This window comes from Volvox carteri (genome assembly GCF_000143455.1).
Source record: "Volvox carteri f. nagariensis unplaced genomic scaffold VOLCAscaffold_1, whole genome shotgun sequence".
Classification (NCBI taxonomy): domain Eukaryota; kingdom Viridiplantae; phylum Chlorophyta; class Chlorophyceae; order Chlamydomonadales; family Volvocaceae; genus Volvox; species Volvox carteri.
This window is the reverse complement of record NW_003307545.1, coordinates 4,788,468-4,814,567: the sequence shown is the minus strand read 5'-3', so window position 1 is coordinate 4,814,567 and position 26,100 is coordinate 4,788,468. Positions and strand designations below refer to the sequence as shown.

The 26,100-nt window shown below is 59.6% G+C and overlaps 3 protein-coding genes across 3 annotated transcripts; 2 read left to right on the top strand and 1 right to left on the bottom strand.

Moving 5' to 3' along the window:
- Positions 1-1,959: 1,959 nt before the first annotated feature.
- VOLCADRAFT_46734 (uncharacterized protein) lies at positions 1,960-3,059 on the top strand (the record flags this gene model as incomplete). Its single annotated transcript, XM_002946225.1, has 3 exons — positions 1,960-2,046; positions 2,189-2,324; positions 2,896-3,059. Coding segments are annotated over 3 exons (387 nt in total), but the record flags the coding sequence as incomplete, so codon positions are not given.
- A 9,517-nt stretch (positions 3,060-12,576) lies between these two features.
- On the bottom strand, positions 12,577-13,908 carry nuo21 (NADH:ubiquinone oxidoreductase 13 kDa subunit). Its single transcript, XM_002945867.1, has 4 exons — positions 13,689-13,908; positions 13,499-13,576; positions 13,339-13,431; positions 12,577-13,218 (listed from the first exon to the last, which is right to left on the bottom strand). The coding sequence occupies exons 1-4, from the start codon at positions 13,801-13,803 to the stop codon at positions 13,139-13,141; spliced, it is 366 nt and encodes a 121-aa protein (XP_002945913.1). The 5' UTR covers positions 13,804-13,908; the 3' UTR covers positions 12,577-13,138.
- A 312-nt stretch (positions 13,909-14,220) lies between these two features.
- On the top strand, positions 14,221-23,604 carry VOLCADRAFT_102865 (uncharacterized protein; the record flags this gene model as incomplete). Its single annotated transcript, XM_002946224.1, has 18 exons — positions 14,221-14,317; positions 15,128-15,270; positions 15,658-15,750; positions 16,159-16,407; positions 16,614-16,823; positions 17,035-17,401; positions 17,503-17,602; positions 18,512-18,622; positions 18,836-18,980; positions 19,186-19,346; positions 19,667-19,754; positions 19,969-20,274; positions 20,584-20,701; positions 21,067-21,230; positions 21,670-21,810; positions 22,236-22,405; positions 22,804-23,152; positions 23,491-23,604. 18 exons carry the CDS (start codon positions 14,221-14,223, stop codon positions 23,602-23,604), a joined length of 3,126 nt encoding a protein of 1,041 aa, XP_002946270.1.
- Between the last annotated feature and the right edge of the window lie 2,496 nt (positions 23,605-26,100).

Here is a 26,100-nt window from a genome sequence, read left to right as displayed (position 1 = left end):
GCGCGCCCGTCCCAGCCCTTTTCCCAGCCCCGCACTCCCCCGGGGCTGCTGCGACGGCGGCGCCTTAGGCTGCTGCGGCGGGGGGCAACGCTGCAGGATGGCGCCGTACGCCGTCGTCGCACTCGTACACAGTAACACCGTGTTGGCTCACCAGCGTCCCCGTTACCGAAATATACCAACGTCAGCAGATGGTTGGGGGATGGAATCAGGCACAAAGCTCCGCCGCGCAGCAATGGCCTGGTTGGACCGCACGAACATTTGTACTTGTACTTTATAGCACGGTAACGCGGAACTCACGCATTTATCATCAAACGGCCGTACGCAGGAGGCGTACGGCACGGAGAGCATGATCCTATCGCTGGCGCTTGGACAGCACAGTCGGCTGGTGAACGGCGGTCTGGAGCAGAAGTCGGATTTCGCGGTGGGCGAGGCGCTGCTGAAGCAGCAGATTTTGCTGCTGTCTGAGGTGTCTGGGCCTGATAGCGAGGACGCTGCGGTGGCGCGGTACAAGCTGGCCACGTATTACTACGCGAACGACATGCTGCAGGACGCGGGTACGACTGTACGGCAGGCGGCGGTAGCGCTGCGGACGCATTACCCGGAGGAACACGATCTGGTGGGTTCCGCGTTGTGTTCCGTGTTTGCCACGGTTGTGCCTCTTCCAGTGCAAATGCCGAAACAGTGGTATGAAATGTTTTTTTGGTCCATTTTGCTGAGTCACGGTGTATGTTCGTGCGTATGTTCGTATTGTATACATTGTAAACAAAACTCAGCTCTTAGCATATAGACTGATGCGTGGAGAAATGTTTAGGACGCAGCATCGTCGCCTTTAGGTGCACCTAGGAGCAGAAGCATTATGGCGATGCATGTGGACAGATGTGGCCATAATGGCTCCGTGAGTTGGGCTGGGGCCCACAAATGCACACTTTGCACGCACCCCATGCCACACAAGGGGTTAAGAATCCGCTAGCTGTCTGCCACCCACCCTTTCCACACTAGCCAGGGATGTTGTTTCCCTCCTTCTCAACCTCTGTCCACCTGCCCTCGTTCCACGGAATTCCTTTCCGTCTTTTTTCCGGTTACAAGAGAGCTTTGCGTACCTTTTTAAGCCTGCGTTTTTATGTTCTCCCTCTTTCCCTGGATACAGCTCGTGCTGTGCAAGCACAGGTTGGGTATGATCTGCGCAGCTCAGGGCGACTATCGGGCCGCCTTGCAGCTGCTTCAGGCCAGCCGACAGCATTTCAGTGGGGAGGGCGGCCAGAGCATGCTGGCGAAGGAGGCTGACATCGGGCTGGCCATGGCCAAGTAAGCAGGGGTATCTAAAGGACAAAACGAACCCAGTTGTAGCCCTAGTGCGGACATGAAAGCGGGGACTAGGCTGCGTGCAGCCCGTTCCTTGCCGTTGTCTACCTTTTAAAATCAAAAACCTGGCTTATGATGCGCAGGTTTCGCGCTGTGGATACGGCGCGAGAGTCTTCAGCTCGACGCATGCAGCTGCAGCATGAGGCGCTGGAGTTGATACGAACCGAGGTCGAGGCACTAGCGCAGAATATTGGCCACGGGCACATGTTAGTGCAGGGTGCTACGCGCTATTATGGGCAATTATCTAAGCTGGCACGTTGAAGGCTTTCCTCGGAGTTGTCGAGGTTTAAGACGGGTTGCTGCGTACTGTCGGCAACTGCACGCAACTAACTGTAAAGCGGTTATGGGTGCATATTCAACGGCTCATTTTCTAAAGATCTGGACATATATGTTCCAAATTATCTGCACCGTAGCACGATGGAGAAGTCACTGATTTCGCGTTGACAGCTCTGCTGCTCTTGGTCCGGCCCCGATGGTCACATGGCAGGGGCGTTGGACAACCAGGCGTCCTTCTGGCTTGCAAAGGCGGCTATTGCAAAAACATTTGCAAGCAAAAAGCCTCCTGTTGATACAGGCACTCGAGACAGCTTATGCCAAATTGTTAGCAACCTGTATCTGAGCAGCTGTCATCTCGAGGCACAGAAGGACGTCCTACATCGTAAGGGTGTAACACATGTTTTGCAGGTAGGCTGCTTCAGGAAAGCTAGGGCAAAACTGGGACTTGCAGTTCAACTTTGGATTGCTCCCGGACGGGCAACATGCCATCAAACTCACCGTGCAGAAGGTCTGTATTTCTGCCAATATTAATCGTTTCGTGGCATCGTAGGTGGGCAAAGAGCTGTCTCCAACTCACCCCGCGGCCTTCACTTACAAGCACGTGCCAGTTTATGACCTGGAGGAAGAAGACTTAGTGAAGTACTTCCCCGAATGCTTCGCTTTCATCAATTCTGGTCGCGAAACGGGTGAGCGGAAGGAGCAGCAAGCTTCCACGCTTCCCATCCTCCTTAACCACCTCGCAACCCCCTTCGTCACCTAGTCAGCATCCTTAACACCTCTCCCGTAACAACCCCACTCCAAGCTTCAGTCGGACATGTTAGCATCCATAGTTCTTTCTTTTTTACCCCCATCTCGAACGGGACATTATTTTTACAAGCTCGAAACACGGCCGTGGCACACTCCAATCCAAGTCCGTTTCACTCACCCCCACACGACTTACTGGAATAGTTACATTCCTCATTCTCTCTCCAAGCCCACCCTTGTCCCTCTTATCCCACCTTGGTCCTTCATATCTCCTACCCTCCCAATCGCGCCGGCGTTCCCCACAACGCTGCACCCCCCGATCCCCCAATAATCCTTGTGACCCAATAGCACCTCTGTGACTTTATCAGTCAGAAAACCCAGAAACTGGACCGCACAGGTCACTATCGCGAACCTCTGGCTCTTTTTAAACACCGCTAGCTGCTTTTTCTCGCACTGAATCCCATTGTTTCGCTTCCCGCTACCCTTTTCCCTGCACAATTGCCTGGGTTTCAGGCGCGGTGCTTGTGCACTGTGCGGCGGGTGTATCTCGCTCAGCCTCGGTGGTAATCGGCTACCTGATGGCGACGGGAGGCCTATCACTGGACGACGCACGCGCCGCGGTCAAGGCCTCCCGTCCTGCCATTAACCCCAACCAGGGCTTCCTGCTACAGCTGCAGCTATTTCAGGAGGCGGGCTGTAGCGTGGAAGGCTGGCAGCAGTGGAACTTGGAGCGCTTCCTCCGGGTGGGTGTGGGCATGTGTAAGGAAATACGGAAGGCGGGGCTACTGTGGTGAAGCGCTGGTGATCTTTCTCGATGGCTGCGGGGCGCAGCAGGGCGGTCCGGTTCTGGGTTGCCAGGTGCATCGGCTTGGATTACAACCCCAAACCCCAAACCACAAACTCGAATTATAAAAACCGGGTCACATACCCCAAGCCACAAAACCCAGATCGGAATTAGCCCGCAGCGACCGCCCCGGTTCCCACCTGAGTTGGGGAGGCCAGGTCGGCGCTCAAGAGTCCTCGCCTTCAATTTATCCTCCACTGGCCGAGGTTTTATTATCAAAACTCTCTAAACAGGTTTTATGAATGGCCAGTTTCCTTTTGGTTTTCCTTTTAAAACTGCCTCCTCTGTAAGAGGTGTGATGGAAGAACAAGGCCCAACTGTTTTCCTGGTAACCGCATCCCCGAATCCTCTTCCTTACGTTCCTTTGTAACCCCTCCCGCCAGGTCCGTTCCGCGGCCTACTCCAGGGGCGGCCCGCAAGCCTCCCTGGCGGCGGCTCCCGCCGACAGGGCCGGCAGCCTCATGCGCGGCGCCTGCGAGGTGTCCCCGCCGGTCCTCAACCAGGAAGATTCCATCAGCCCTGTCAGCAGCCCCAAGCACTTGACGGCGCCCAGCGCCGCTGGCGACGGCGAGGGGGGCCTGGGTTATGGGATCTTTGCCCCAGCAGCGCGGAGCACCGTGGCGGCGGCCAGCGCCGCTGGTTCCGCTTCTAATGCTGCTCCCGCGGCTGTGGCTGACCGAACGGGACCACTACCTGCTGTCGCTCCACCGGCCGCTGCGCTCCCAGCGATATCTGTTTCCGCAGGTGGTCATGACGGCGCGCAGAGGGCAACGGTGGGAGACAGCTTTCAGGTGCGGGGCGGATCAGCCGGCAGCGGTGACAGCGGAGGCGCTGGCGGGACAGCGGCAGGCTGGCAGGGCGCCGTCGCTCGCACGGCGGTGGATTCTAGCTACTCTCTGCCAACACCTGGTAGCGTGGCGGCGGTGGCGGAAGCGGCCCCGGCGGCGGCGGCAACGTCACGGAACTGGGCATCGATTGTGGCGGCCGGTGCTAGTGGCGGACTCAGAATTGGCTTAGGATTTCGGCTTTGGCAGCCGTACGGAAGGCCAGGGCCGCTCTCTTCTTCTTTTGTTGTTGCTGCTGCTGCTGCAACGACTGGAGCAGCGGCGGCTTCGGCCCCGGCGGCTGGTAGTGTAGAATCCACGCACCTCGTAGTCACCCGCAGCCGGTCCTTGCAAAGACAGCTCTCCGCAGACGACGCTGTGTCGCCCATCGTCCTTCCCACGCGGACCTCTGGGCTGTCGCTTCCCAGCATCGGCCCCGTCAACGCTGACACCATCAGCCTCACCGCCTCCCCCGGTATCTCATTCAACCACACAGGGAACACCGCCAACGCTGCAGACAGCACGGACTCTGCCTTTCCATCCACCACATCCCGTCCCGCTGCTATCGGGTATGCCGCCGCCCCACTCAGGCCTGGCCCTAGTCCCGACCCTCCGCTAACCAGGGCTGCCTCAGTACGCGCGCGGACAACCAGTGGCATCGCCGACGCCGGCTCTTTGGCAGCATGGGCCGCCGCAATGCGGGCGCAGGCTCAGGAGCAGCAAGTGTGGCCTTGGCCACGGGCCCGTACATCCCTGCCGGAGCTGTCGCAAGCTGGTCTCCATCCAGGGCAGCAGCTGGCACCTGTAGCCGCAGAACCCGGGGAGGGGTGCTTCGCTTGGCAAGGCTCCAGCGCGCCACCATCGGCATCAAGGCTCTGTGCGTGGCCAGAGGGCCAGCAGCAGCAGGAGGTTAGCCCCGATGCAAACAGCGTCCGTGGCAGCAGCTCGGAAGGATTGCACCTTTTGGGCGATCCAGGAGGAATTTCTGCCGTTTCACCTGACCCGCGTGCGCTCTGGTCGTCAGAGATGCTGCTGACGGCCTTGCCGCAGCTGCCGCCGCCGCCGCAGCAGCAGCAGCAGCCGCGGCCCTCTCAGCCATCGTTTGAGGCCGGGCCGCCGCTGTCTCTGTCCCCCATTCCCAGCGACGATGGCTGCAGCGAAGATAAGTGCCAGAGCGAGACGGACGATGACGTCAGTGACAGCAGCGGGGGTGGCGCCGGCAGTGGCTACCGTAACGGCGGTAGCACACCGCAGTTGAAGTTGGAGCATGAGCCAAGCCGTGGTGGTTCTGGACAACGGCGCAGCGGCAGCAGACATGGCTTTCTGCGGCGGTCCCTAAGCGACAGACTCCAGGGCATTCTTGGCAGGGTGTTTGCGCCGCGTGCGGACGCAGCGGCGGAAAGTGGTGGTGGGGATGTGTCTGGGATGACCGGCGTACCGCTATCGCAGTCGCTTAAAGAGGAAACAACAGTAGGGAATGAGATGGGTCAAGCGATAGGTGGGAAGTTGGCTCACAGGGCCCAAGAAGGTAGCGGCTTGGGCGGCGAGCAAGGACAGCAGCAGCAGCAGCTGATGACAGGTTTGTACGGCAGCGAGGATGATGTCGCCGCCTTTACTGCCGCCTCATTAGCTGTGACGGTGGTGGCGCGCCCGGCTACGGCACTACGGTTGAGTACGGACAGCGGTACCAGCAGCAGCGCCGTCGCGGCAGCATGGCCTGACGGCAATGGGACCGACGGCAGCACCAACAGTAGTACGACAATGAGCCAGGAAAGCGGCACCAGCGGCAGCGGCGGTGCCGCTGAGGAGCGCAGCGACGCCACATCCGGTGGTAGACGGGGCGCGGCAGGACGGACCGACGGCTCTGACATACGTGTCGCTGGCGCCGCGGCGGCGCCGGGTGGGTCGACGTATGAGGGTTGGGCTCGCCAAACGCCTTTGCGATCAGGAGACGCTCTGACCAATGGTGCTTGGGCGCTGGTGCATAGCCATCCATGGGCGCAAATGCCAGTCCTCACCCCTGCAGGACTTGAGCGCACCCCGAGCAAGGTGCCCCAGGTTACCCCAGACGTTGCTGGGGCCCCCGGCGGCGACAGGGACGGCAATAGTTGTGCTACGGCTGTTGGGCCTGCGGTTCCGGAAGGTGCCACGGACGAGCTGGCGTTTGCGGTTGGTTTGCCGGGGGCCCTGGCGGCACCGCGCAGCGGAGGCGATTTAGCGGCAACCACTGGCAGCGGGTACGACAACATCCAGGGCACCATCTCCGCGGCGCGGTCGGCTGCACTGTCACATTTGCTGGCAGCGCAGGCGCTGTCGCATGGCAGTCTTGGCGGTGGCGGTGGTGGTGAGGTTGCGGCGTTGACGGCCGTCGCCTGTCCGGCGCACGTGCGCTCCGACGCGGAGATTACGGCCTTGCGAACGCCCAGCCTCGGCAGCACCGCGGTCTCCCCCCGGGGCCCTTTCCCTGGAGCCGGCAGCGACGCTTTGAGGCAGGAAAGTGCGGCAGGCCCTCACCCGCATTCCAGCTTTACCGACGGCAGCGGCGCACCGGCGTTAGCGCAGCACGTGCCAGGCAGGAACGCGGGACCTGGAGCCAAGGCATCTTCCCGTCTAGCAACTGCCACCTTTGCAGACGCCGCCAGCGACGGTGTCAGTCAGGATGACCCGGATGCCGCTAGCCGGTACGGCAGCAGCGGAGCGGGCAGCAGCCGCGATGGCGCCACCGCCGATGCAGCCGGCATTACGCATGATAAAGACGGTCACGGTGAGGACACCAGTACGGCACATAGCCTTCAGCGCTACTCAGCGCCCGTCGTGTCAGCGACTGGTTTGCAGACGTCGGCCGCTGGTATGGTTGCTGAGGCGACGCTGCCGCCTGTTGGCACAGCGGGGTCGCCATCGCCGCCTCCGGCGACGTTGCTGCCCGTCCGTCCGCTCCGCTTGTCCATCCCAAACATCCACGGTTCGAGTCGCGGTGGCGTCACCCCCGCCGCGGTGTCAGATATAGTCCGTCCTGACGGAGGCGGCGGCACACCCATCCACAAGCGCGTGTTGCGCTCCCTGACGTCCTTCCTGGGTCGTTCCCTGGATAGCCCCACTGCTGCCGCAGCCGCGGATCCGGTATGCCGCTGGGAAGGGCAGCTTGTTGCCGGTCTGGACGGCCCGCCGACTTGTACGGCAGGTGCAAGTCCCGTGCCCCAGGGCTCAAATGCTGATGTTGGCGCTGCTCAGCGGCAAAAGCTTTGGGCGGGCTTGTGGCCTGAGGCAGCAGCGGCTGCAGCAGCGCCGCCTCCATCGCCGGGTGTTAGTGATGCTGGCAGCGCCGGGGGACCTGCAGCCCAGCCGCCGGCAGCAGACCGGCATGTTTTTGACGTTGCGGGCTTGCCGGGCAGCTTGGGCGATGCTGCTGCTGCTGCTGCCTCAGCTACCGCTTCAGCCGCACAAGCGGCACACGATTTCACAGGGAATGCGGTACGCGCTGGCGTACTGCTGCCGCCGGCGGCGTCTTTACTTCCCGCCGATTCGACCCGCTCGCCAGCCAGCACGGCAGACACCGCCATGGCTTTGCCGCTGCCGCCGGCCTGGACAGGCGTGGCTCTCCAGGCCCACGGTATCACTGCCGGAGCTAATGGGGCAGCAGGCAATGGGGGGGGCGATGGCGATTACGGTGTGACGGAGGCCGGTGCCGCCGGCCGACAGGCGCCGTCTTCGAGCTCCAAGTCCGTCACTAGTGCACGTCCACTAGCTCCTGACACTGCACTGGTCTCAGCGGACGGAAGTGGCGCGGGAGTTGAGGCTGGCGTCGGATCTGCCTGGAGACAACGACAGCCAGCTGAGGCGCTGAGGGTGGCGGCCGCAGCAGAGGCGGCGGCGGAGGAGGAAGAGGTCATTGAAGTGGACTTGCTGCCCGATGCACCCTTCCGCTGGACTCTCCCTGGCGCCGACGCCGATGAATGGCAGCAGTCCGGGGCTGTCGAACCACAGGCGGCCCTCACCGCTGTGGCGGTAATCCTTGGAGAGGTTGCGGACGGAACCACGGGGTTGGCTGGGGCAACGTCAGTGCCAGCTGGGGATGAGCTCGTTGGTGACGTGGCAGTCGAGTCAACAGATACGGCTGTCGGCGGAGGGGGATCATGGCGCCCCAGCGGAGGCGGCACCCGTCGCTTTTCTCTGGACGGACGTCGGCAGGATGATGTAGCTGACGTTGACGGCCCATCACACCGCTGGCAGAGGACGTCAGCATCAGCAGCCGCCGCCGGCAGTACGGTGGCATTGGGCCCAAGCTCCAGGGCGGCAGCGACGCCGGTTTCCTACTTAACCAGCCTGGCAGCGATGGCTGATGCAGCGCTGCTGCCCGCGCCGGTTCTTGCGCTGCAGCTTGGAGCAGCGCCCCCGACTGCTTCTGCCGCCGCAGAAATTACCCCCGCTGCCCTTACCAACGCCACCGCAGCAGCAGCAACAGCCTCATCGGCTGAACCTGCCATGATTATCGCTTCCGCACCACTTTCGGCAGCTATCGGCCCATGGTGGCGCTCATCATCCACCGCAATAAACGGCGGCGGCGGTAACACGGAGGACGGTGGAATGCAGCGCGCAGTGTCTATTGGCGTGTCGCAGGGCCTGCCAATAATCACCGTGCCTCCGGCCCCCGACACACGTGACAGGGCCCCCGAAGGACACGCGGTAGCTGTCTACGGTAGTGTCGCTACAGCCCACGGGTCCGGCACTGCTGTTACCGCTACTCGTGCTGCTGCTGCTGCTGCTGTTGCCCCAGCCTACCCAGAGCCGGCTGGTGCTTGTAATGACAGCACCCCTAGCAGCACCCTCGGCACTGGCGCATGGGCCAACGCGGCCGACGGCACCACAACGGCCACGCGGCGGGCGCGCAGCTCCTGCAGTGGGGCACTAAGCACGGTGATGAGCCCAAGGAGCCACCACCACCACCATCACCACGTCGTTGATGCACTGGCTGGCGGCAGCGGCGACCGCGCGACCGGCCCCCAGGGGCTTGCTGCAGCTGCTGACGCTGCTGCACCATCTGCTCTCGTGTTGCATCAGTGGCAGCCGCCGCCGCAAATACCCGGTACAGACGCTCAGCAGCAGCAGCAACATCTATCTCCACACCTGCCCCGCTTGGCCGCGCCGCCGCTGCTTCGAGGCTCATTGGGTTCCTTGGATTACGCTTCTTTGTCCTTGCCGCTGCCCCACTTTATGCATCCTTTCGCGGTAGCAACGGCGCTACCACCGCCGTCGCAGCAGCAGCAGCAGTTGCGCAGTGAAGGCGGAGATCATCTGCACCACAACAGCTGCGCCAGCGGTAGCGGCAGCGGCAGCACGGGCGATGGGCGGGTGATGCCCTCATGGGCCGGAAGCCGCTCTTCCGCATCACTCTTGACGGTTCCATCAGACCCGGAGGCACCGTCAGGACTGGAATCGAGCCCCATGGGACGGCTGCAGCAGGGCCATCATGTATCGGAGCTTCAGCAGCAGCAGCACCTCTTGCAGCCAGGCTTAAATGGGCCTGGGCCCCGCACTGGCCAGGGCATATCGCAGTCTGCGCGCGCCACCGTGCGCAGCTCCAGCACCGGCTCTTCCGCTGCTGCCCACGCGGCCGCGGCGGCGGCTGGTAGCCTCACTACCGATTCGTCCTTGGCCCGCGCATGGGACCCCATGCGTGCTGCAGCCCGTCATTACCTGGGGCCGGGACAGCTCCAGCCCCCGCCGCCGTCATCGCAGTTGCAGCTACAGACGCAGCCACCGCCAGGGCCTGTGCCACCGCGTGTTGCGGCGTGGGAGGCCCTGCCAGCACCGACGGCCCCTCTTTCCCAGCCTCCTCCTCCAGCCCCTCTGCCGCCACTTGCAGCAGCATCCGCAGCGTCGGCAGGCTCGGCCATCTCGCTTTCCGTCCCTACCGTGAAGGCAATGCGTCTGTCCCTATCCCCTACGCCCTCCTCTGGCGGCAGTTCCTCTTCCAGTACGCAGTCCCCACGCGCCGCACCCGCGGTGGTTGACATTCCGGAGCTGGACCCGTTGGACTTTGATGCGTTGGATGCGCTCAGCGCCAGCAACTCAGCACTGCGGCCGGTGCTGACGGCGCCGGCACCGCTAGGCCGCGGCCGACCCGACCCCTCACTGCTGAAGCCCGTCCTGGGCCGTAAGCTGTTGCCGATGCCGTCGCCGAGTCGCATCATGGGGTCGCCGGCTGGGACGCCGCGCGGCAGCGCCGGCGGCGCCAGCGCCGCCGTGTTCATGTCCGCGGCGTCTGCAGCGTCTGCAACTACCCCAAGTCACCTGGCCCCTCGACGTCCACTGCTCCAAGGGCCAGTTGACGCATTTGCACATCAAGAGGGGACAGCGCTGCCTTCCCTGCCACACGTGGCCTCAGCGCGACCCCAGGGTCTAGAGCCCCAGCGTCTCAACCATGTCACCGACCTGCGTGTGCTGCCCCAGGAGTCAGGGCATGACTGCGACACGGCCGGGACACGCGCCGACGTCACTGCTGCGCATGGTAGTGCCGGCGAAAGGCCGGGTGGCGGGGAAAGGGGTTCGTCTGGTCGGAGTGCCCCGCCGCCACCGCCGCTGTCAGTTGGGAGCAGCGCCGCTGGTGGCGGCCGGGAGGAGCCGGCGGGCTTTTGGCCTGGACAGGATGTGCGATCACCCAGCACGGTGTGTGGCTCCTCGAAGTCCAATTCAGACGACGGTGAGCGGAGCGACTGGCCGGCATGATTAGGGGTGAACGAAGGGAGCATGCGGGAGTGACATGGCCGTGTTGGTGGAGAGTCGGGGATGCAGCGGAGGCATAGTTTAAGGCATGGGTTTGCGGGGTGTTGGGCTGTGTAAGGTCCTCAACGCTGCCCAGAAAGCCCGACGCTACTGCTACTTATTGCTGGTCTTGAAGATTGCTGGGAGGATGTGGATCGAGGGCAGGCGGGTTCGCTTCGGGAGCATATCGTTACGCAGGTTAGGGAGGTCTGAGCATGAAGTGGATCGCAGCAATGGGGTGGGATCTGACGAAACGACGAGTCGAATAGCTTTGATTAATTGGGCAACGGGTATGTGATGAAGGAGCCATAACCCTTCAAGCGGCCACAGGTGCAGCATGGAAGGGCAGGAGAAGCGCCATGTCTATGTGGGAGGTCCTTTCCGCGTCATTAGATCGTACTTGGTATGCAATATCGGAACTTGCGACTAGATAGTATACGTGGTAGTCACTAGGTCGTGCTGGCCAGCGGTAGCGGCGGCCGCAGGTGCCAAACAAGAATGTCAGGCGAATATCGGCGAATAAGTCTCATCAGGCATCCTTTATGCTTCGCAGCTTTAGGATTGGACCGGATGAAGCCCTGTTGAACCGGACTGGAGCATGTACATATACGCATAAAGAGCTTCCGGCGGCATTTTAGCAGGATTCGATTGGGCCTCGACAGCTGACGTCGTAATTTAAGGCGCTTAATGATGATGCAGAGAAAGGGGGAGCAGCTGTGCTATGCTACGCAGCAAGAGCCAGCCGACATGGCTAGCTATGTAGAGCTATCTACAAGCCAAGCAGCATGGCAGCGCTTTCCTGGCTGTTGGTTGCTGTCGAAAGGAGGTGGGTAAATCAAGCCGTTAGGATCCCGCGAATCGGTGCAGGAACACTACTGCGTAATATTGCGTGATTGACGCTGTTGAGCTTTCCTTCTGCCCGATGGAACTGTCCTAGTGAACGAATAAACGAAAAAAGAAACCGCACTCGCGGGTCGCAGGGGTTGCGGTCTGGCATTACACCCTAGGTAGGTGGCATTTCGTGGCGTTATGTTGTAGGTAGCATGCCTGGCTCTGAGAATGCCCTGCCCATGCAGTGATTGTGCGGGGTTAGGGTTGGGAAATTATATTCAAGGAAACCAGAAGTGAACTGCTGGCGTCGGGTTAGTCGGGGTCTGGGTAGTGCTGGCTGTGAGGGTCCATGGGCCCGTTAGCTCCCCATACATGTTGCTATGTTGAGGACTGCTAAAAAGACAATGTCAGAGCCAAAGGTAGGTCACTAGACCAGTACTTTGCTTATGCATTGTAGGCGACAGCGCTGAAGGTTATAATTTGCCTTATCCTGCAGGCACGATGTACGGTGCTTACGGGTGTGTAAGAAGTATTGTCTGTGTCGCCTTGAGGAAGAGGACGGCAGCGCGCAGGGAATAGGGACCGCGATGAGACTCCTTCCTTTGCGGGCCTGGGCTGGGGCTTGCGCCTGTCCAGGCTATGCGGATTGTTTTTGCACGTTTCGGCGTACACGTCGGGCTGGGCTGGACGTGCTCCGCTTCTGCCTAAGGTTTAGAGCGCCCTGGTTCGCGCCCCAGTGGGGCCCGTAGGACGAATGCCTCCGGCTAATTGCTGTGTGTCCCTCCGGAACAAGCCGCAACCCGCCTTGTACCGTAGCGCTTTCCTTGCCACACAGCTCTAGTCATGTCCAAGCCAAAGTCCAAGTCCCAGCACAATGAACACCTAGATTACTTTTCCAGGCCGTTGATTGTACAGCCCGTTGGCGAGAGCATAGGGGTACCAATCCTTTATCGGGTCTTTTCCTGTGTCATGTCCTGTAACGTCCGGTGGACAGAGATCCCTGCAGTCCGCGAATACGCTCGGTAGTGCTACCAAATGCGTTGAAAATGGATACCAAATGAGTTGAACCTGGGCCTCCCTGACACGGTCACGTGTGCCCGTATGCAATACCCGATACGACCAATTAAGAGGGCACACGTCATGACAAACCGCCTGGCAGACTGTGCAAGCCTTCTGCCGCTCGTGCAGGAGTGGTACGCCTAGATCATACATGTATTGTGTGTTACAGAAGGGAAACACAGCCCAAACCATCCCTACCTATAAACCACGTGCAGAAAGAACCTTCCACTCACATGTCGTGTCATGCTGAGTATCCCAATACCCTCACCCCGTACAAACACAAAACCCAGACGGAAAATTACACCCGGGATGTGCGAGCCTTCCTCCTGTGCCGGAACAGAAAAAACCCGTAAACGCAGCATGACCAGGACGGACACTATGCGGCACACTGGCCGGTAAGTCGCGAGGGGCGCACTGCCGGTGCTTCAATGAGGGCTCAGTACGCCTCACGCTGCATAATGTGTGGCATGTTGCTTGCCACCTCCTTGCTGTTCTCCTTAAAGCCCATCAGACGATCTGTATTCCGTGAAAGGGGCGATGTCAGGGCCTATCAAATGTGACGATGTGCAATGCGTCGGGTGCAAGTAAGGCGCAGGTAGGGGGGGGTCACAGTACACAGCGCTGCGGGTCACTCACGTGCACTGTCGGACATGCCCCAGAGAAGGCCGGTCTTGCCGAGAAAGATTGCCGTAAAGAGAGCCGTTGGCTTAGCCCAGTGCACCTTGGAACCTGCGCAACATTAGCGTCAATGGTAGGGCAGCAGAAAAGCGGACGACCCCAGCGCCCAGCTCCTTACCGAAGAAGTACCCTGCCGTATAGCCAAAAGCAGCCAGGCCGGCTACCGCGGACCAGTTCTCAGAGCGCATGTTTGTGACTGCAGGCACAAGGACAGTAATCTCTTAACCTTGCGTTGCCCAGATTAGTAGCATCGTACAATTTACATTATAAACATAGTTGTTCAAGGCGCTACCAGCCCAAGCACTTACGAGCATCGCTGATGCTGGGCTCCGGGTTAATAATGGGATACTGCGGGGTCTCCAAAGTAACCTTGAAGCCATGCTTGGGAGGATCATAATAGTTTGGCGGTTCGGGCCACACCATGATGCAGAGTTTAGGGCGTCTTCCGCCCGCTCACCACAGAGAAGGAGACGTGGGCGGGACTTAAACAGCAAGCAGGTGGAGAAACAGCGTGCCTATTGTAAATTATCCGACACTATGGGCATGGTTCATTGCCTCTCACTCATTGATGTAAGTGTCGTTGCCGTGCATTTCCGCGATACAACCACCACCCCGATACCTTTGCGTAGCATTTCCTGCATTACTGTTTATTGTATTTGACCTTTGGGAGGTCTGCACAATTGATCGCAATCAGCCCACTGTTGTTGTTGGTTGACGCTGTTGGCTCTTGCCCCCTGACAGTATAAAGCTGACAGTATTAAGAGCTCATACCACGAATCAATCTTCCGGTGTATTAGTGGATTACAAGCGTCAAACGCAGTGCAAGGAGCCGTTTTCTAAATGGAAGATGACCGCGCAGCGCCTGCGGATGCGACTGCAGGCCCCAGCACAAGCGGCCAGAGCCATGCGCCTAAGCCCACAGTCATCCTAGTGATTGGTGAGGCCAGCCTCCCCCTCGTGGTGGCGGGGGGGGAATACCGGTTTCCGTGGGCGGCGACGAGCTCGCAGACCGCTGACGCGTCGCGTTACCCAGCAGTCCCCACGTCGTCGCCTCCGGATGGCTGCTTGGTATAACCATGAATTTGGTAGCGCCTGCATGGCAGCGCGCCCACACACATGCAAGCACATCCCAGTTATGACATACAAGGCCCCTATAGACTTCCCGCTTGGAGCGCAGCAGGCGCCTCGGCCTGCTGTGGCCTGGCAAAGGCACCTGTCTCGGTCCTAAGCTTTTCCAGACTTTGTTCATTTGGGGTTTGGGAGGGGAGGGGTGCCACTTGCCGGTGGTGGAGAAAGTGGCCCGCTGCGGGATGTCCTGGTCCGGCATCATTCGGGGATAGCACTGCAAAAAGCCTCAGCTACTCAGCAGGTTTCTCCAAACAGCAAAGCAGCTGCCGTACGTCCCTCGCGCATCACTGCATTGGCGTCCCTGAAAAAGATTATTTACCCACCTAGCCTAACTTGTCGTAGCCAAGGGGGCATCATCGCCTTGCCATCATCCCCATGTCTGGCCCTACCTCCAAACCCCACCGCCCAATCCCTTAGGGGTGCTTTGGACGTCAGCAATCGATTACTTCAGCATTTGCATCACCACCAATCATCATCATCATCATCATCATCATCATCACCGTCACCATCATCACCACCAGACGACAGCCCCCCCAATCTCATTTGCCCGCTGACCCTGCCAACATCACTATGTAAGGACACCGTCCCGGCCCACCCACCCCCAAAACCTCAAACACAGGTATGGCCGGCTCGGGCAAGACCACCCTCATCCAGCGCATCAACTCCCATCTCCACGCTACCCGGCGTAACGGCTACATCATCAACATGGATCCTGCCGTAACGCACCTGCCGTACGGAGCCAACATTGACATCCGCGACACCGTGGGTGTGGGTGTGTGTGGGGGGGGGAGGGCTCACACAGGGGGACCGGGTTCTCTCCCCCTTCCCGCTTTTCGCACCCTTGCATGTAACTCCCCCTACCTCCCCTTCCCTCGCACACGCATACTCTCACGCATGGGTGGGCAGAGGCTGCGACTACGAGTGGATTGTGTCGGGACTTATGTCGGAGCCCGGGCGGGACAGAGCAAGGCGGCACAGATGACAGTCGGCAGAGGAGGAAGCCTGCTTAGGCAACAACATTAGCAATAGCCGTCGCAACAATAGCAATAGCCGTAGCAACAAGGAGCGCCTTACGAGGGAGAACCCTCACTGACGTGCCACCCCTCCACCACCACCGCCGCCGCCGCGGCCCCCCTCGGCCCTCCTCAGGTGAAGTACAAGAACGTGATGCGGCAGTACAATCTGGGGCCCAACGGCGGTATCCTGACTTCCTGCAACCTCTTCGCCACGCGATTTGACCAGGTGAGGGTGAGGGTGGGGTGAGGGGAGGGGAGGTGGGCCCCGCCTTTCTTTCCGCTGCTAGAAGCCCTCCACTTCTGTTGGGTCTGAGGATGCTGGTGGCGCTGTTCTTGTCGTGTATCCGAGCGTAGAGAGAGGGACGACAAGTGGGCAGGAGGGAGGGAGGGAGGGAGGGAGGGAGGGGGCGGCGCACACCGTCGAGCGAAATTCCCTGTGATGGTGATGCTTCCATGACACGCACCCCCTCTGAACCCTCCGTACCGCCTCCCCACCTCCATCCACATGCTCTTCCCCTTTCCATCGCTCACCCATCGGCCTACATACCGACCTACATACCGACCTATACACCGACCACCATTCTTAACAACAAGCTGTCTCTTCCCCTCTCTCCCCCGCCAACCCAACCCCCAGGTCGTCCAGCTGTGCGAGAAGCCCCGCGACCCCCCCCTGGAGTACGTTGTGGTGGACACCCCCGGGCAAATTGAGATCTTCACCTGGTCTGCCTCGGGCTCCATTGTGACTGAGCTGTTCGCGTCCTCCTTCCCCACACTGGTGGCCTACGTGGTGGACACCCCCAGAGTCACCCAACCGCAGACCTTTATGTCCAACATGCTGCAAGCCTGCTCCATAATGTACAAAACGAAGCTGCCCATGCTGCTGGTGAGGGGGCCCCCCGGCGGTGGCGGCCGGGTGTGTGTGGCTGCTAGTGCTAGTGCTGCTGCTACTGCCGTGGGTTCCGCTGTGGATAGAGGGAAATGGGGAGGCGGAGTGCGTGATCGGCCGCATGTCTGTCGCTTATTTTTGCAGTTTGGATGTGCTCCTGACTGTAATCCGTCCGCAATGTGCTTCGGTCCCCCTCCCGACAGCTCTTTAATAAGGTGGATGTAGCGCGTCATGAGTTCGCCCTGGAGTGGATGAGCGACTTCGACAGCTACTCAGCGGCCCTGGAGGCGGACTCCAGCTATGCAGCCACGTTGTCCCGCTCTCTGGCACTGGTGCTGGACTCCTTCTACTCCAACCTTCGCAGTGTGGGGGTGTCGGCGGTGACGGGGGAGGGCATGGAGGACATGCTGCAGGTGGGGTGGGGTGGGGTGGGGTGGGGTGGGGTGGGGTGGGCGGGTGGCGAGTGTGCCAAGGATTGTGCCGGACCCCGCAACCCGTGCAACTGCTCCTCCATCCCCCGCACTTCCTCCTTACTCAATCACTACCTCTTAATTTACCAAGAGGTTCTCCCAAGTGAAGTATCACTTCCTCCCTACTTTCCCCCACCTACCTGACCCTCCTCAGCAAGTGGCGGAGTGCGCCAAGGAGTATCGGGAGTTCTACGTGCCCGACTTGGAGCGGCGCAAGCAAGACAAGGCGGCGCGGGAGGAGGCCCGGCAGCGAAAGGAGATGGCCAGGCTGCAGGCAGATCTCGCGGCGTCCAAGGTCCAAGAGGGCCAGGGGCCTGCGGCAGCGGCAGTGGGCAGTGCTAATGGAGGTGCAGAGGATGGCGGAGCAGTAGCAGCGGGTGGGGGGGCCGGCAGCAGCACGGCTGCAGGAGCGAAGGGGACGGGAGCAGAGGGTGGGATGGCATCTGCTCAGATGGCCCAGGGTCAGGGCCAGGCTGGCATGGCAGTTGATGGCGAGGTGGATGCTGATGAGGAGGAAGGAGGTGGGGAGGGGACGGAGGAGGAGGACGAGGAGGAGGAGGACGAGGCGTAGGTACCTTTAAGACGTCCGTGCTTTGCGCACTTGCCTTGCGCGGGGCGAGAGGACGATCTGAGGATTGCTGTGCGCGAAATGTTGGTTTTGCTCTGTTGGTTTTGCTGGTGGTGTTGGTCTACAACGAACCGGCAGAGGCAAATGCATGCAGGTGTGTGTGCTGTCCTGAGGACCACGACGGGATCCGGGTCATAAAAGGACGATTAGTACAGAGTGCGGGTTATGGATAGTTAGGGGTACTAGGGACCGCGTCCCTGAGGCAGTTGGAGGCCCCCAGCTTAGCAGCGCAGTTAGGGATGCCAAGCACGTACCATGCATTCCCAGGCCCTGACGCCCACGAAGGGCGTGTGTTAGGTATTGCCAGTAATATGCGCATCTCCTATGTGTGCTAGGTAGGGGGGCTGTGCCGTACACGTCCTTGACGGTTGTACCGTAGCGTTGCAAAGCAAAGCTCAGCTGCACCCGTCCCGTGAATTGCACTATGCATTGTAGGTTGGTAATAATGTGATGGACCGGACTCGACAAACAGAAATTTGCGACAGTATGTACGGGTCGGACCCCTGGGCCATTCCCAAACACGAAACAATCTGCAACTACCATGCTGGAGATGAGTTGCCTGGATGTAGATAATTAACTAGCATAGCCGAGAACATTTACCCTTGTAAATTGTCTTCGACAAGTCGTCAAGCGTTGCGTTATTGAGGGGCTTTGCCAAATTTAAGAGCCATTTACAGATAAAAGCAAGCACGTGTTGCTTGATATCTTGATCTTGCGGGGCCTAACCTATTGGTGATCGGAGTGCGCACAAGTGACATCCGACCATGGCTGGCGATCAGCCAGAGATAATGGAGATTGACCTGACTCAGACTACTACAGAGGCAGCGCCTGTTCCCGCGCAGCAATCTCCGCTGCCGCTTGCGCTTCTCTCGGCCATTAAGACGGCGCAAGCTCAAAATGGGCTTCGCCACGGCGATTACATGAGATACAGGTGATCACTTTTTTGTAGGGCGATGCTACTATCCGGTGGTCTAACCTGTTGCTCCGCCTGTCGTGCTTGCAGGAAGCATTGCGTTTCCAGGCTGCAAACCCTTTACAAAGTCCTCAAGATGCAGCATGGCCGGACAAAATACCAGAAGCGCAAGCTGGATGTTCATCACATCACGGATGTGAGGTAAGCGGCTCTGGGGGCCCCTGCTTAAACCCGGAGATAGACCAGTCACAATTTTTCCGTACGCGCGAGACACACCCCTTATGTCACCAACCAATCTCATGTTAGTTACTTGCTTGGCACCCCCCCTTCCATGCAATTCCGCAACCTTCCTGCCCTAGCCTGGAAAGCCCTCCTCCTGAACGCGCCCTCCCTTTGCCTCCCTCCCTCCGCCAGGCACCTGCACGTGCCGCTGTTCAACGCGGAGCGGGCCTGGGCCTATGCCATGGAGCTTAAGAAGGAGGCGGAGGCGCGGGGCGGGGGCGCCGCGGGGGGAATCGACCCGCGGAAACGCCACCACCTCATCGGCCGCCTAGCCAAGGTACCCCCATAACCTACGTTCTGCTCAGGCACAAAGGGGATGTATACTGTACTGCACTTCCATTTCACTCCCCACCATCTTTACCTCTCAACCTGATGGTGGGTAGGCGGGGCCGCGCGCGTGTGGTTTTCCCCGGTACCCGGTGCACAGGTTTCCCATTTGACATCTCACCGCATCATGTCGTCCCATCATCTCGTCCCATCAGGCGGTTCTTTGGGCTTCGGAGCTGGCCCGTTTCGCCGCCGCCCGCTCCGACACCCAGGGCGCCCTGGAGGCCGAGGCGTACTGCTGCTGGATGGGGGGTAACCTGCTGCTGGAGAGGGAGTCGGACTGGGAGCTGGCACTGGCCAAGTTCACTAGGGCCAAGTAAGGGGTTGCGGACAGTGCTGCTATTTCGTTTTTAAGTCTCCTCTCGTCGCCTTGACCTGGGCCGTCCCGCTCATGGCCGGCTTGCCCCTGGTCCGTGGGGATGTGAGGGTGACGGGGGGGGGGGTTGCTGATGACGCCTCTTCGGGTGGTGGACATATTTCGAGGCACGGTGGGCCCTTTGACGCGGGCTTCCCCCTCCACCGTATCATCATGACAGTCCTCCCCCAACTGCCCCTCCCAACCCCCAACTGCCCCTCCCAACCCCCAACTGCCCCTCCCAACCCCCAACCCCCACTCGCGTTTCCGTCCTTCCCCAGGAAGCTGTGGCAGGAGCTGGCCAAGGCCTGTCCGAATCTGGAGGGGCAGTCGCTGTACCTGGCACAGGCGAGGAGGGAGAGGGGGAGGGTGTGCGGGTGCAAGGATGGGTACGGGTGCGCGTGCGGGTGCGGATGACGTGAGCGCGATAAGGGAAGAACAAGAGCTCACCGGCCATTGTCCGGTTGTGGATGCATGATGATGTACTGCCCAGGAGGTGCGGGGGTTCTGGCCGGGAGGCCCTCATCCCCCCCCTTTTCCTGAGGCCCCCCGTCGCGTACTTACCTTCCACCCATTTCATCAGGTGGAGGAGATGGAGCCCAACATCCGGTACTGCAATTACCGCATATCCCGGGCGGGGGGTGCCGTACCCGCGGACCCCTCCGCGCTGCTGTCGGCCGTGTCAGATGTGGGCGCGAGGGGGGGAGAGCTGCCCGGCGGGGGAGACCTTCTGCAGTCCAAGTTGGCGGCGCTGGCCCAGGAGGCCCAGATGGCGCAGGCCGCCTCTACGTCGTACGTGTCGTGGATGGGAGTCAACCACCCCGTACGGCATGAGCGCGTCAAGTTGGCGTTGCACCAGGCAGCGGAGTTTGGCGCCCAGGCGGAGCAGGTAAGGGGGCCGGATTATTGGACCATAAGAGTGGAATAAACACAGCTGCCGGCGTCCAGAAAGAGAGGTAAAGGGCGGGAAGGGAGGGGGGTAGGGAGGGGTGCCGTCAGGTTTCGGGCAGTTGACCCTTTTACCATTTTACCACGTCAGCGCTTTCTCGAGCGTATTTGCAGTTGCTGCATTGTCATCATCGCCCTCCTGCTCCTCCTATGATTTCCCCCCGCCTTCTTGTACACTCTTTCCTTGGCAGCAGCTTCACTCGTGTGTGGTTCGTCTTTCCCCTCCCCCTCCCGGCTCCCGCACCCCTAGGTGATGGACTCCGGGGAGGGTGATGTACTGGACTCCCGACTCGCACTGTACGACAAAGCCATCAACGCACTGGCCCAGGCAAAGAGCCATGTACGGAATGCCGTGAAGGGTCTGGCAGGTGAGCGTGGCGAGGGTGGGGGATGTCCGGGTTGGGGAATGATGTAACGCGGTGGTCAGTGGTGCGACAGCTCTCAATGAAAACCTTCTTTTTCCTTGCACAACTCCAACCCCTAGACCCCCTTTGTTGAGCTCCAGCACTTGATTTCGTGAATTTTGCTACATGTAGTTGCTCACACCTCCACCTCCACTTCCAACCCCGCACGTTGCACGTCAAATGTTACGCCTCTCGTCCCATTTCCCCCGCCCCCGCCACCTCTTCCAACGCCTTTTGGTCAGTTCTACGTCTGGTACACTCTTGCCCTGGCAGCAGCTTCACTCGTTCGTGGTTCGTCTTTCCCCCCTCTTTCCCCCCTCCTCCCGCAGGTCCCGATGCCGAGGCGCACTTCAAGGAGTTGGAGGCTCTGGAGGTGGCGGTGGAAGGTCTGCGGCTGCAGCGGACTGTGGAACGAAGTGAGGTGCACCTGGCGCATACCCGGACGCGTTTCGTGGCGGGCCTGCAGAGGCTGGCGGCCGGGAAGAAGATCAAGGTGGAACGGGGGGGGGGAGGAAATTGGAGAGGGGGAGCAATTTTATGGGGGGGAAAAAGGAAAAGTGGGGAGGGTGAACGGAAGGGTAAAGCGGTGTGTACGTGTGCTTATGTGTGCGTGGGTTTTGGTAAAGGAAAAGGCGGGTCAGTTGGCTGTGCTCACGGAGGAGGCGCTTTAAAAATAAAAGGGGGCACAAGAAAATGAAGCAAGGGGCACAAAGTCAAGCGGGGAAAATATTATTCAAATAAGTACCGTATAAGCACTACTTTTCCTTATAATGTGCTGCTAGATACAAGCATATTACTTGGTAAGGAAACTTTGGAGAGCTCCTCTTGTACGCCTTGTGCACCAAAGGCGTGCCTTTCCACGCCATGCCTACTGCCTCCCCAGATATCCCATCCCTCTTTCCCCGCCTGACTGCGACTGCCCGCCCTCGCAGGACAAGGAGCGCCACGCCCGGCCCGAGGAGGTCGTCCGTGTGTGCGACCTGCTGTCCAGGTACCTGGAGGACCTGGCGGACCTGGGGGCCAGGATGGGGGGCAGAGCGGGGGAGGCGCTGCATGACGTGGCGGCGGCAAGGGTGAGTGAGGGGAGTGAGTGATCCGGGGGTTGAATAAGGGGGGACTGTACAGGGGGAGTATAAGGGGGGGAACTGTAAGGGGCCCCGGTTTTTTAATATGTGTGGGGTGAAAAGGAAAAGGAGGGGGGTTTGGTGTCGGGAATTGGAAGGGGGAAGGAGCGGGAATGGGAGAGGGCCTGATCAAGACCTGGGCGGGAAGGGATTTGCTCAGTGCCGCTTCCCCACCTCCCTCCGCCCCTCCCCAACCCCATTACCCCTCTCGTCTCGTCTCGCTTTTCATACCAATACAGGTTGTTGCCGTACGTGCCGTACGTACTTACCACGTGGCTCACGCGCTGCTCGCTGTCGCCGTGGCGGCCGCCTCCGCCACCGCCGCGCCCCCGGACTCCGCTTCCGTCCCCTCCACCCCCGCCGCCTCTTCCAAGGCCCTGGAGGCCTGGGCCCTTCTGAGCCGGTCTCAGGACCGAGCCAGTGCAGCTGCGGACCAGCTCCGTGGGCTGCCCGCGGGGGACCCGGCTGCGGAGGTGCTGCTGCGGGGTCGTGACGGGCTGCTGGAGGATTTGGGGGAGCTGGTTAAACAGGCGACTGCATACAAGTGCGTGCGAGGCGGAGGGGGGAGGGGGGAGGGGAGTTTCATGCAAGAGCAGTGCGGGAGGGGAGGAGTGAGGAGTGAGGGAGGTGAGGAGGTATTTGGGAGCAGTGTGTGATGTTGGACGGCAGGGGGAGGAGTGGTATGCCTTGTGGAGATGCAGGGTAGGAAGAGGAGGAGGTGGTGCCGGCGGTCACAGCGTTCGTCTCTCGTCTCGCATCCACCGCACCACTATCCACTCAGACAGGCGAAGCTCTTCACTTAGCCCCATCCTCCATATCCCCCAGGTGAACCCGCAGCCGCAGCCGCTACACCTCTCACCTCCACTTCTTTTGCATTTTCACTTTGTACCCTTCCCGCCTCCCGCGTTCTCCCGCGTTCTCCCCTCTCTCCCTCGTTCGCAGGGCCGTAGCCCAGGCGGAGATGTTCGCTGCGGAGCTCAAGGCCAAGGACGAGCTGCTGCAGGCGGGTGTGGGAGGACTATCGCTAGGGGATCAGCAGCAGCAGCAGACAGCCGGACCGCAGCAGCAGCAGCAGCAGACCTACCTGTTGGAGGCGCTAGACAAGTGGGAGAGCTTCGCCGGGGGGCCCACGGCGGCGGCAGGAACGGGAGCAGGAGCGAGCGGCGCCAAGGCGCCGCCTCGGCTGCACAAGGCACCTTACGGTTTCATGGCCATTCCCGTCCGTCCCATCATGTTGGATACCGCCAGCAACTGCGTGTCGTACCCGAGCCTGGAGCACCGGCTGCGTAAAGTGGACAAAAAGTCGGTGCTGTCGTCGCTTTTCAGTTGGCGGCGATAGTGGCTGGGGGTGGTGTAGGGCGGTTACACGCAGGGTTGTGGTAAGGGCGGTTTTCAGGAGGTAGTTCGGAGCTGTTGAGAATCGGGGGTGTTGGTTGGCTGCGGGGGATAGTGGATAAGCTATGAAAAACGCGAGAGGGGGTACGGGGCGAGGCCGGCTGGTTGGGTGGTGGGTGGCGGTATGGGAGGGGTGGAGCGGGCGCATGTGTGGCACATCCCCCCTACCAGGGCTCTCGGGGTGGCAGTCTAGCTACGGAGAACACACACACACACACACACACACACACACAGGTGTGTGGCCACATAGGAGCGGCCGGGTGTGCGGCCAGGAGGATCTTCTGTCAATCGAATGGAAAAATTCGTTTCGGGCTTTTGAGTTCTGACCTGGTTACCGTTGAGTTTTAGGTGCATGGCTCCCACGAATCAGGATTACAAGCATCATGTCAAACCCGTGGAATCCAACGCTATTCCAACGCTACCAAAAAACGGATGAAACCAAGTTTAACATGTCCATAAGGAAAATATCTGCATGTTGATATGTAGACCATTTAGGGCTTTTGAGTCCTGACTGGTTGTTATCCCAGGGTTTTAGGTGCATTACTCCCACGCATTATCAGGCTTACAGGTACTCAGTCAAGCACATGGGAGCCTTCCTAGGCTAATCAACTCCCAAATGGATGAAAGTAAAACACACATGTCCACCTACAGGTTGATATAAGATTCATTTCGGGCGTTTGAGTTCCGACCTGGTTACCGTTGAGTCTTTTAGGTGCATGGCTCTCGCACATCAGCCTTAGAGACATGCATTCAAACCCATGGGGGCCCCGGGTCACCGACTCCAAAACGGATGAAACGGAATAGCATGTCTCCGGAATGGAAAGATTCTTCAATTCGGGATATTGAGTCCTGCCCTGCTTACCCTTTGGTTTGGCATGACCATTAAACTGCTTAGGGTTTTGAGGGTCAAATCCGCAAATCTCATCGGGTTTCGGCCCGGAATTCCTTGGGAATTCATGAGGTCAAATTCCGAGAATCCGACCCCATGAGGGGCCTCGGGTGGCTCCGGCGGCTGGCGACGAATGAGAGCGCATTGTCGCCACTGGCATGAAGTGGGAACAGAGCGTTCAACTGCGACATGTGCGCCCTGATACTTCAGCCCTGATATACCCTGGTACTCTAAGAGCAGGTGCTGGCGGTGGGCGCGGTAAGTGCGTTGTTTCTAGCAGATGGATGTGGACTGACGCCGTATGTGTGTTTTCCCTTGTCTGTCCCAGGGCAAGGGAGGGAAGAGCCAAATACGTGGTGGAGTGAGAGGAGGCGGAGAAATGAAGCCCGTGATGCACGCCGAGGGAGGGAATAAATTGTTTAGGCACACAAAAAGGATTGGAAGTCGCACATGCTCCCTACCCGCCTCGTGGCGGCATTCGTGGGTTCGAAACTCACGTTGTCCTTGGCGCAGGAATGTGCACTCGGCCCAAGTCTCTATCGGACAACACGCGGTTTAGGTAATCTGGAACTGGGTCGCACGAGGCTCCGGAGCCCTTGGGATTTCTGTCCTGGTTGATTTGAGTAACAACACAGATACCTTCTTGTGAGCTCTACATGTGAGGGTGTTGGTGGTGGCGTGGTACATCTTTCGTACGGCAGGCGGGTGCTACGACGGAAAACGGTTGATGTGTATGATAGCTTTGTAGGACATGCCATACATCTTATCTACGGCGAACGTATTAGTAAGACATGTTCGTGTGCACTACCACTTGACCTCACTACAAGGCTAATAATAAAGCCACGTGAAGGGAAGCTCTGTTGGACAGTGAGACGATGGCAACAGGCGCCTAGGGAGTCTTTGATGTACGTAGCTCTTAGGTCTTAAGCCTTGTGGAAGGAGGTAGAACCCTCGTTCACGAGGTCTGCTGTTGCGCTATAGTCAGTGTAGGTGTGTAAAATATTAGCCCTGAAACTGTTCACGTTTTCGGGTCCTATGCATGCACGAAGCGCAGAACGCGATGCCACACCCGCCTTTACGAAGGTACAGGTTACCGACAATGCTGCGGCGATGGCGGCCACATACAATCTCGCACTAACCCACGAATCCAATGTACCAGCAGGCATACCTTCCGTACGTAGGCAAAAGCGTGCACTAAAGCGAATTTCCGTACTACGGCAGTCGGGCGAGATAGTCGTACTTTACAGAAATAAAGCAACATCCGATACGCTTGGAGAGGGAAGGGGTCAGGGTGGAGATGGCGCCGATGGCGGCAGCTTTGTCGTACTGATGTACGGGCATTTGTACAATGGCTGCACTGCCTCGTCGCTTTTGCCGAGCCCCGAAACCAAATCAGCTTCTGTAATCCGTGGCGTTGACCAAAGAAGCATGCATGCCTGCGATGCTTTATCCTACCGTGCCCTCGTCGCCGCTTCAGCAATGCTGGCCTAACAGATATAGCTGGACCACAGCACTAACAGCTAGGATAGCGACGGCTCCGTGTTTGCCGTACAAACAGTAGGGTAATTACCTCTTGTGTACGGCATTACCTCCTGTCACGCCAAAACATCTGGAGCGCACAAATTACGTGCCATGGCCGAGTTAGTCGCTATCCGCAGGTGGTTAAGCCAACCGAAGGTAGTTGGACGAACCGCGTATTGATTTAATTGAGACTTTGGGTGTTGCCTGACTAGCGTATAAGGCGCTTTCCGTTGTGGTTTGAGGATGTTCCGTTGTTGTTCATCTATCGTTAGTCGGATGAGCGTTACGTATCCAGGATAGGGCCTCGTGTGATAAGGCCCGGCGCGGATCAGTCGGTACTTCGACATAAATGCGAGTGCGAAGAGGCCAAACATTTGTCGTTTGGCTCTCGAAGCAACTCTTCGTGAGCGTACAGACCAATAAATATTAAGGAT